Here is a 12079-nt window from a genome sequence, read left to right on the forward strand (position 1 = left end):
TGGCTCAGGGACTGGGTTTTGTGTTTATTCTCTTCATATTCAGACAACACACTACACTTCCAATCACCAAAAAAGCATGCAATAGTGGTAACTAGACCTTGGATTTTTAGGTGCTTAAATGTTATTTTAACTGTCTAAAATAGACTCTCAAATAGTTTCTAAAATATTTTTTGGATACTTAAATTTGATGTATTTTAATAGGCATCAATTAAAATACCATGTTTATTTTGCTAAATTGATAATAACTCGTTAGGGGGAAATATAAATCAAGTTTAACTCACCTCTTTGCTGCAAACGTCACACAATATAATTTTACCTGATATGAAATGGGTAAACTCCTCTAACCACTTTTTAATTAAAGATGACTTGGAACCTGACACTTTTGGCATAATTCATAGTGTATAGTGCACTACTACATTCAGTTTTAAGGCTGTCCTGCTAAGTGAGCTGGCAACCAATGTCTTGTGATACCTTGCAAAGTGGCACATATTCCCTTTAGTGTATTTGGTTGTACTTCTTCTTAAAACAATAATTACCACCATCACTAGCAGTACTATATGCTGAGTGATTTGGTTCTAGAAACATGCACACATAATAAAATAAAATGCCTTAATGGCAGCTCTGCTAGAGAAGGAGACATTCGGTACAGTATAGTTGGTGGATGAGGCAGCCCATCTCTTCTAGCGAGACAGTGAACCTCGTCTAGAAAACAAAGAATAGCAGCTGAGAAGATTCATTGCACTGGCTGTGTGTCATCTCATAACCTACAGGCCTTCAAAGCTGAGTAGCAGTCACTTGGTAGGCCAAGGCCCATCAGGGCTGTAGTACCATATGGGGAATTCTTTACTGTCAGACTGATAATAATCCATAACTGACAATATAAAAAAATTATAATATTATATATATTTTTTACATATTTGTAAAGCTGCCAAATATCTTTCATGATTAATCAAACTGGTTTTGGTGACTATGAAAGGATAAGAAAAGGATTTATACATGTGAGCTTTGTGTTTCTAGATTTTCTTTACACATAGGCATAGGAAAATGAACACAACAAAAATTGTTCCAATGGACTGCATGTCCAGAGTATATGTTCTTCAACCTTGCACAGCTGAGGCAAATGGGCCCACACAACACTGTCTTTCTTGCTGGAGAACCACTGGTGAAGACTGACAAGTTCAAGTATCTAGGAACAGTCATCGCAACTGATGGTAATATTGATGCAGATGTCGAGCACTGCATCAGTGTTGGTTGGATGAAATGGTGGTCTCTTACTGGTGTTCTATGTGATAAGTGGATGCCAGTCAAATTAAAGGGCAAAGTGTACAAAACTACTTTCTGGCCTGCCCTCATGTATGGCTCCGAATGTTTGACAAGACAGAAAAAGCATGACCAGCGAATGCATATCACAGAGATGCGGATGTTGCGATGGTCGGAGGGAGTCACTCCGCATGACAAAGTGCATAACGAACATGTGCAAGGATCTTTCAAAGTTGTGTTCATCAGCGACAAGATGGAGGAAAAACAGCTCCGCTAGTATGGTCACGTCTGGTATTAGAACTAGGCCATCGATATGCAAACTTCCACACGTGCTTACATGATGAGTTGCTGCTCTCCATCCGTTTCCCATACATACATACATATTTTGCTCTTGTTAGCTTTCCCACCCGAATATTTGTATTTTTGAGTACATATTGTTTTATCAATTATGAATGCATGCAGCCAAAACCTATGTATAGTACATAGGCCAATATCTCTGATGACTTGGTTGCACACACCTCATTGGTGTTATCAATAAAGTCATACGCTATTACCCTTCTGATGAGCTAGATATTAATTAAATGCTTTCCATCTTGCTTTTGTATCAGCAAAATTCTTGATCAACATTTCAGGACAACACCACATTAAGATAGAAAATTCTATCCGTGAAGGAGCCAGTTCATAGTTTTGGCAGCATTTGTACCTATGTTGACAATATTCTCTGGTACAGTTTCATTACTTCCAGTGGCAGAATGCAACAAAGGCTCTTCTTTACTCTTTTCATCACTCTTTGTTGTTCAAACCATGCCATTCCTTATACTGCAATGGAAAAATTCTGTTTGTTCTGTCCTCCTTAAGAGTTTAATCACGTGAAGATCTGTACCAGGTGGCCTGCCAGTGCCGTACATTCTACTTCCACATGCACTAAGGATGAATGTGATGCCTAATCAATGGTTTACAAAGGAGCACTACAATGTGCTGTATTTTGAATGTGAAACAAATAGCAGTCATTTTACTACACATGTTCTGTTCCAGAGTATATTTGTAAACACACCAAAGATGCAGAAAATAAAGTTTAATAACTCACTAGTGGACCTGCGCTGCTCCGCAGCATTCATTATAAATGGGTCAGATATTTCACCTTGATTTGCCTGTCGTAGTCATTGCTTTGCCTGCCCTTTTCAATAGTTTTATGAACATTTAATAAGTGCATTATGGTATGCCGCAGTTCGTAGTCAGAATACATCCATTCTGACATCATCATGCCATATATTTGGTAATCATCTATCCATATATTAACTTTTCTATCCTGTAGTTCTTGATGTAAAGCTTAATATTGTGTCATAGAATGCAATGGTATTTTTAACAGCAGTTCTTCTATATAGAACAGTTGTCTTGTGAGCTCATAGGTTAGTCTCAAAGGAGCATTTTTTTGCCAAGTAGAGAACATTTTTAAGACACATTGGCCTTCATTATTTTTTTGTATATATCTAGGTTATCCTTCAGTAGGTGTTCCCAGATAATGTCTAAGGAGTATGTCATGATGGGGGTCTATTTGTACATAGACTTTTTCTCTTAGCAGCTTGTAAGTTATTAGGAATGTTCTGCCATCTGTTGAATATATCTGGAAGCTGGGGAAGGTTCCAGAATCAAAGAGTATCTAGCAGGGAATAGTATTCTTCCATGATCAGAAGAACTACATACTCTATGGCTTGACAGGTAGTAATCAAACATGGCTGCATGCAATGACATTACTAAGGATGAAAATCTATATATATAAAATTGGATGTTGGTATATTTGACATTAATAGACTCAAAAACTACTGGACCGATTTTGTTGAAAATTTCACAGTTTGTTCTTATTAGTTCTGAGAGGGATTATAAAGTAGTTTGAATGAAATCCAATGGGTAGTTTTTTAATTATGGGTAATTTTAGGTAATTTTACTTAATTGCAAAGCCGCAAGAAGATTGGATCGACTTGATGGATAGATTGTCGCTAGGCGACAGCAGCTTACGCTATATCTTGATAGTCCGGTAATAAATGCTGTATATAGGAGGATGGGAACACATCGCCAAGGAGGTTCATTTTTATGCCTGTTATTTGGAAATAGCAATCCAGCATGCCATGATCGAGATGTACTTTCATGTCATAGGACCAACTTTGATAGGTCTGCCCAGTTTGAAGAATGTAGCTGTGTATTATATGTGTAAAATATATATGAAACTGTGAAAAATATATAATATGAACTGTGGAATGACATGAGTTATCACCCACTCCTAACGAAGAGAAACTGAGAGTTCCCAACGAGCAAAGGTGACTGTATGTAATCTACCACTATAGGTATATATATATATATCTTCTTTTGCGACCACTTTTTCCCACACCTGTGGGGTCGCGGGTGCGAACTGCGCCACACATTGGATTCAGCCCTGATTTACGGCCGGATGCCCTTCCTGATGCCAACCCTATATGGAGAGATGTAATCACTATTCCGTGTTTCTGTGAAGGTTTGCAGTATGGTATGTTGTCTGAATATGAAGAGGAGAGTGTTAGGACGGATAAATATACCCAGTCTCCGAGCCAGAAGTATTAATCAGAAGTGATTAAAATCTCCGACTCGGCCAGGAATCGAACCTGGGACCCTCTGAACGGAAGGCAAGTACGCTGACCATTCAGCCAACGAGTTGAACATAGGTCTACATATATATAAATGTCATTGTGTGGGTAGATATGTATTACACCTCCTCCTAACCCACTGAAGCGATATCAACCGAATTTGGTACACTTATGACTTAGTATCAGAAGAAACCACGTGGGGACAAGACACCACCAGCACCCTTAAGGTCAGGGGGAGAGGGGTTAGGGTATAAAAATAATCTAAAATAGTGTCGAATCCGTACTTTTTGGGGTTGCTGAAATGAATAGTGACACTTCGGACTTTTTTAAGTAGAAGTTAAGCTCCATTTGAGGTGGGGGCAAGTGGGGAGTGAGATATAAAAGTAATCGAAGATGGTGTCGAATCCATAGCTTTCGGGGTTGCTGACGTGAATAGTGACACTCTGGATTATTTTTATCCTTTGCGGGTGTGGGAGAGGGGTGTGAGATATAAAATAATCGAAAATATTGTTGAATCCACAGTTTTCGGCATCGCTGAGATGAATAGTGACACTCTGGATTCTTAGTAAGTCCAAGTTCATCACCCTTTGGATGGGTGCGAGATATAAAAATAATCGGAAGTGTTGAATTCATAGTTTTCGCGGGAGGGCGATGAGATCAATAATGACACTTAGCATTCTTTAAGTCCAAGATCAGCCCCCCTTGGCATAAGGGACGAGAAGGTGTGAAAAAGTAAAATGACCAAAATGACCGGGGTTATGGATGTACGTGTGCATTTTGCAGCACTGCTATCAACTAAATTTGGTGGAAATATTACTTAGTATGTGTGAAAAATGATGTGAGGACAAGACACCCCTAGGAACTTTAGAGGAAGGTCTGAAATACAGATTTAAATTAAAACAATCAATAATAGTGCCGAATCCATAGTTTTCAGGACTACTGGGACGATTTGAACCAAACTTGGTACACTTATGACTTGCTATCAGGAAACTAACCACATGGTAGAAAGACACCCCTAGCACCCTTAGGGGTGGGGGTGAGTGTAACATAAAAATGATCGAAAATAGTGTCGAATCCATTCTTTTCGGGGTCGCTGAAATGAATAGTAACAGTCCGGATGGCATTGAAGTGCAGTTGAGCCTTAATCGGCAAGGGCGTGAGAAGGGGTGAAGAAAAGAAAATGTCTAAATGACCGAGATTATGGAAGTTTGTGTGTATGTTCCAGCATAGGCATCAATTAAACTTGGTACAAATATTACCTGCTATCTGGAAAAAATACTGTGGGGGCAAGACACCCGTAGAAGCCCAAGGTAAGGGGGAGAAATGTAATTATAACTAAAAACGACCGTTGTTATTGTTGAATACATACTTTTCTGGACTATGGGAGTGATTTCAGCCAATCTTTGTAACTTGTGACTTACTATCAGGAGACAAACTAGCACCTGAGAGGGTGATATGTAAAAAAATCGAAAATAGCGCCGAATCCATAGTTTTCAGGGTCGCTGATGTATCTGAGTTTCTTCCAGCAGAGCCCTCGTACGAAATTGATACACATTTGACTTACTATCTGAAAAAAAAAAATGTTGGGGGAAAACACCCCTAGCGCTCCTAGCGGAGGTGGTGAAATTGAAAGAATAAATGAAAATTACTGATATTAATTTCGAATGCATCATATACGAGGTCACTAAGTTGAACTGTGACACTCTGAATGGTTGTCATACTTTATCGCAGTCAGTGTGGAGGTTGAAGTAGGGTTGAAAATGAATGTAAAAATAACCGAGATTATCGATGTATGTGGGTATGTTCCAGAATAGCTCTCAACGAAACTTCGTGCACATATGACTTACCATCTGGAAAAAAGTACTATGGAGATGAAACATCCCGAGGGGGGGGGGGGAGGGGATGACATGTAAAAGTAATGGAAAATAACCAATATTAATGTCGAATAGATTGTTTATGTGCCTCTGGGGTGAATTTAGATGCTCTGGATACCATTTAAGTCCACATTCAGTCTCCCTTGAGAGTGGCTTAATAGTAAATAGCTTAAAATGACCGAGATTAGTGTTGAATCCACTGCTCTTAGGGGCAGGAAGGCTGATTGGTGACAGTCTCAATGAGAGTTGAAATTACGATCATCATATCTTTTTTGAAAGGATCAGATACTTCCCAGTCAAATCAAGCCTCCACAAGGACAAAGTTTTACTCGGAAATTAAATAATATGAAACTTGAAATCAAAGACATCTAAATAACTATAAAAGTACATAATAGATGGTAAAATCAACATCTCAAAAATGTATTCTATAAAGTTTCACTTCACACATAACTAACTGATAATACAAATCTTAAAGGTAAACATTCTAAAACCAGTGGGAAACTCTGGGTACTACAGCTAGTCACATATATAAGAATAATTAAAGTGTTAGTCTCTTAGTACAGAATGTATTGCAGGCCTCTGCCTGCAATTATTAGAGTGATCATTTAATGATTTGATTTTATGATTACCCAAAGTTGGCTGAACTTAGAATGATGTAGCAATGTCTCATGATTCAGCAGCAGGTAATTTCGGAGAGAATAAAACAAACATGAAGCAAATCAGCCCAATAGAATGGATGGACGGATTTGCCAAAGCTGTTTTTAGTAAATTATTTTAATATGTAGATTAATTTATACATGTACAGACATTCCACTCTACCAGAATGTTGCTTCTATGTGGTTATGTGTCTTGAACGATCAATTAGCTCCTAATTACAACTCTGTTGGGCGAAATGCGCATAACATCTGAGAGCTCTGTGTGCATTCTGACCAGATTCTCCACAGATTAAAATTATGTCTGTCCATTTGTCATTCCTGAACACAGCAACTATTGTCGATATATTGACAGCGACTGTAGTGCTACTGTAACAAATACCATTCTACTACTGAGCATTCGAAAATGAGGCTTACTGACGCAAGCGGGCGTGTTAGACGGGTAGTGCTGGGAAACGTGCAACCATCCGGTTATTATCTTTTCCTATCCTGACACAAACTGCTTGCTGTGAAAATTATTTATTAGACATTCCATTCATCATTAGTGCATGCAGGACACTTAGAAGAAGTAGAAAGTACGGTGCTGGCGGGGCACCTGGTATAAATTAAAACAGTGGCGTATACTGAGGGCTACCAAGGTTATTGGTGAAGCCCAAACCTCAAATGAGAATGATGGAAATCTACAGCACATTATAATGTAAGCATCTGACACATTGTTCCATACAAAACTTCAAAGAAACGAGAAAAAATGTCACACGTGTTTCTGAGAGCAAGGCATCGGAGAGAGATCTTGCAGCCCAGACTCTCATCCCTCTCCCCTCGACTCACCTCGCGCGACTTTCTGATGTATGCTCGATAGGTGCAGGGACCGGGGGAATAGGTATGTTAGGCTTCGGTCTATCAGATCGCCACTGCTTACTACAAGCCATGCGTTCCGCAGCTCATACTCATAGATAACAGAGTGCTGACATTTCACTCCTGTTACTTCTGCAGTACATCCTTGTAGGAAGATACCACAGGGCTGCTGTTATACAAGTAATATAGTTTCTACGACTAATATAGTTTTCTTTTTATAGGTAGATCTGATAAAATGGAATGCTGGCTGGAATTGAACCCGTGATCATGGGTCGGACACCACCACTGATCTCCCGAGGAAGCTAATAAACCAATGAATAGCATTGACAGTAGCAGAGGCTAGGACAGTACTGTAGGTTCTGAAACAGCCTTCTAAACAAATTTCCTAACTTTTACGTACCACTGTGGTTTAAGTGATGGCCATCTGAGCGTAGATCCCTATCTCCTGCCCATCCATTATGATCTAGAAATCTCACTCCCATTTAGCTCTTAATTACAACTGTGTTTGGCAAAATACATGTATTTTGAAACTCCTGCGCATACCGTCTGAGAACTTCAGCTGCATTTTGACCAGATTCTCCACAGATTAAAATTAACTTAATTCTAGCATGTCAATCTGCTTAAAATATTATTATTGAAATGTAAAATGTTCCAGGAGATTGCACCAGGATGCGAAACGACCCTGGAGCATGCTACCACCCACAATGCTTCGAAATCAATTGCCATGGTCTTACTTCCGGTCACGAGATGACCCAGTATCGTCACCTCGGAGAGGTGTGTCAGATCCGAACGTGGACCTCCCTCCAGTGCCAGTACCAGACTATACACTACACTTCCAACGCCAGCAACAGCGGCCAGCTTCAGAGTCGGGATGATCTTCATTTCTCATTCTTCTCCTAAATAAAGAACAAGGGATTCTTCATTCCCTCCTTTATTCTTTTTTTTTTATGTAAATGAATTTATTTATTTATTTTTATGTATTTGCATTTTATATTCACTTATTACATTGATCATATTTGTGACCACATTGAAATAAGTTTCTCTTTCTTAGCTCCATTACATTACTAGATGAAGTGAAGAGGATATTTCAATTTAAAAGCAACAGTTGAATGGGGAAAGAGTAATGCAAATTTTCCAAGTTTTGACTGTCATAATTTTCCCTAATCTACTTTCAAAATTTGGATCTAAGCAACTACTGATTCTATGGAATATTCAAGTATTCTGGAGTGTTACTCTTTGTAAATTTATTTGCCAAATTTTCTTTCATTTGTGATAGTACACCCAGAGGTAAACTACATTATTATTCTGAATAGCTGGTAGTGGCAGAAAGGATGTTTACCTGACTTTCATCTATATTCTGTCCCCACTTTCAATGTTGACATGTTGAGAAAGTGTTTGTTATAAATAAAAAACAGGTACCTAATTTGTGACTTACCAACAATGCAGTATTACATGGCATTTAATTACGGCTCAAATTCATAACCCTTGGGGAAAGATGTTGGCTTTACTGATGAATTGTTCTTTCCCAACCTCTGTATGTTTGATAATTTAGAGAGAATGTTATTCATTCCTTATGAACTCCAACCTACCAATGTTTTTTTTTCTTTCTTTTTCATTCCTTTATCCTAGCCACCAAATATGGGAACAATTTCATCATCAATTCCCATAATAAATTATCCAGATACAATTACCCTTTCCTGCCAAGACAATGGTTAGAGCCCTGCGCGGATATACAAAATAGCAAAATAGCTCCGCATCTGCACTTCCTTCATCCGCACCCACATACGCGAATGGTTATCCGCATTCATGAATTGTTATCTACAGATAATGTACATATTTAACTACGATATATTACACCCAAGGTATTGAAACTGATAGCTCTGTTAACATAATTAAATATGCCTGACACCTGGCATCAGAACACCTACAGTCACACATTGTCTTGCGACAACTACCGACATATTGACCTTTCTTCCTTCCTTCTATTAATTGTGGGCAGGAGCCAGGTAGGCTCAGGTCAGACTTATGGCTTTATGGTCTCAAGGCACCTTATATATCATCATTCTCCCATACCACTGTCAAGGGTCGCCTAATCACAAGCAAAAATAAGAGTATACCTGAGTGAAAATCAACAAACATCATTATTTAGAAATTAACAGCAAAATTATCCGCACTGCCAAACCGTTTGTATCCGCCAAGACACTAACTTCGCGGATATCCGCATCCGTGCAGGGCTCTAACAATAGTTATGAATATTTTAAGATATTTAACTGCAAGGTTATCGGCCTTGTGTCGTCAGGATTAGTGATAAATAAATAAATAAATAAATAAATAAATCAACCAATCACTCAAATATATCTTCAAATTATTTGAAATTTTTAGAATGTATATTTTCTCAGGAAAATAATGTATTGAGAGAAATACAATCAAGTTGTAATAAAGCTAAGACAGCTTGTTTTCAGTAGCAGTAAGGTTTGGCTCCTCGTCCAAGTGGTCAGCATAGTGCTCTTTGGTTCAGAGGGCCCCAGATTTGATTCCCAGCCAGGTCGGAGATTTTAACCTTAAATGGTTAATTTCACTGGCTTGGGGACTGGGGTTTTGTACTGTCTTCAACATCCCTGCAACTCACACAACACTATCCTTGACTGCAATAACACGCAGTCTCCTATACAGGGCAGATGCCACCCCACCCTCTGAGGGTCCGCCTTGTAAGGGCTACGCTGGGCTATGAATAGTCACATGAAATTATTATATAATTATGGTCTTTAAGGAGAAGGAAATAATATTTAATTCGTACTAGCTTGAGTGAGTGCTAGAAGAGCTAACAAACAGGAGAGATAGGTGGAGTTATTTCACTGTTCTTTGAAATCATTTAAGAAAAGACTAGTTGAACAACCAATAGGGAATCTGCCACCTGGGCGATAGCCCTAAATGGAGATCATTGATAACTGAAAATTTTTGTACACATCTCAAATGTACCAAAGTATAATGCCAATCAGTAAAAAATAATATATTAAATCATTTCACTGGAAGTTCTTTGTATGCTTCCATTTCCACTCGTAATATGGTAGAACCCCTATAACCGAGGATCCATCTGAGACCAATATGTGAGTGTGCAATGAAACTACTACTACTACTACTACTACTACTACTAATACTACTACTACTACTACTAAAGTGTTTTCATTCCATACCCTGGTGAGGTAATGCAAGTCTTCTAGAGGGCGACATCTTCTGTTGGGCCATAGAAGATGTATTGTGCTGAAGGTGAGAGAGGGAGCAGCAGAGGCCAATAAAAGAACTGTCTCAGCACTCATCTTAGTGAAGAGAATGGAAACCATGGAAAACCATTCTCAGGACAGTTGACGGTGGGACCAGCCCACTGCCTCCCAAATTCAAAGCTAAAAAGCTGTTAGCTGAAGCTACTCTGCTTGGTGAAAGTAAATTTCACAGCAACTTTGCTACAATGCTGTATTATAGTAAATATTAAAGGATGCAAGCACTAACTTGGTTTTTATACAGCACAAAGTTCACCTAGGCATGACAATAAGCATAAAAATTATGTGACCATATTTACCGACACTCCAATTGATTTCTCTTGGAACTGGAAACGATTCTCCACCCGCAACATAAAGCAAACTTCTTCCCACAATTACAAACGCCCTTCCAGAACTACTAGCGAAATCTTCCAGCATGGTAATGCATAGTAACTTCTGGGAGGCTTCGGCTGACAGCAATACGGGAAGTGACGAATCCTTGTAGTCAACTGTAATACTGTCTTTGGTTAGAGGGTGGTTGTAGATGGAAAGGCACATACCTTACCCTGCTCCTCGCTTATGGGGATATCTGTGCATAAAACATGATGTCATGTGCTTGCGCATGCAGAATTCAGGATCACAGCACAAAATCCTGTGTGCTCCCTGCATTGTCAGTCAAAACCAACAGCTGTCAGTCAAATGCTTTTGATCGATTGATGAAAACAAGTCAAAATAAAGGAAATAATTTTACATTATCCATGAATGCGTGAATATGCATGAGAACCGGGTGTTCAAGTCCTAATGTGCTCAAGAGCCGACTGCCACTGATCTATGTATTTTTATAACTTTTATTATGTTGCTGTTAGCTTTTCTATTATCACTGGTTTTGCACCATGGTGTCACAGTTTGAAACCTGGCCGATGCACCTTGGAAACTTGAAAAATTATGTCCCCATGAATCAGATGGCATATAAAGCTGGGAGTCCCATATCAACAAGCACCTAAAACTAAAAGACTTGCTTTTTTTGTTTCTTCTTGAGTGGATAATTCAAATAAGAGTATTTCAGGGAGATAACATTAAAGGCACTGCAAGAACTCTGGAATATGAAGAGATAAAATATCAAATAAATGTGACAAAATCAAAAGAATTCCTGTCAAGGACTATGATTAATTTCATACCTCAGTTTGCCTACCTAATGAAGTTTTAATAGATCTTTTTTTCTTATTTTATTTTAAATTCTTCCTACCAGAGGCAGTTCATGGTATTGTTGCAGTGTTGCACAATTCCCAATAATTTTATACTTCACTTGTTGTCTTTTCTTCTAATGTTTTTAGTTGAATAAACCTAGCATATGTTTTAAAATATGTTAAAATCAACTATATTTGGTTGTTCGATGTACTAATTCTTCCTAATGTACCAATAAATGCTGCTGGCTTTGGATCAAATTCAGGGTTTTTCCTTTCCTACAGCAACTCTCAAGCGGTAAGCCTAAGCTTGTACGTAGGATCAGGTAGCACATTCGCCAGTATCGGTCCTTGGGTGTTTCATGAGACCAGTAAGCT

General features: G+C 38.6%; 1 protein-coding gene across 1 annotated transcript in view; it reads left to right on the forward strand.

The window, feature by feature from the left end:
• The window catches only part of LOC136871695 (uncharacterized), a 106100-nt gene extending 97417 nt beyond the window's left edge, over positions 1 to 8683 (forward strand). Inside the window, exon 7 of the mRNA XM_067145214.2 lies at positions 7916 to 8683. Coding sequence (XP_067001315.2) covers positions 7916 to 8135 — 220 coding nt within the window. The 3' untranslated portion in view covers positions 8136 to 8683. The remainder of the gene's footprint in view (positions 1 to 7915) is intronic.
• The last annotated feature ends 3396 nt before the right edge of the window (positions 8684 to 12079 follow it).

This window comes from Anabrus simplex, chromosome 1, assembly GCF_040414725.1.
Source record: "Anabrus simplex isolate iqAnaSimp1 chromosome 1, ASM4041472v1, whole genome shotgun sequence".
In the NCBI taxonomy this organism is placed as follows: Eukaryota; Metazoa; Arthropoda; class Insecta; order Orthoptera; family Tettigoniidae; genus Anabrus; species Anabrus simplex.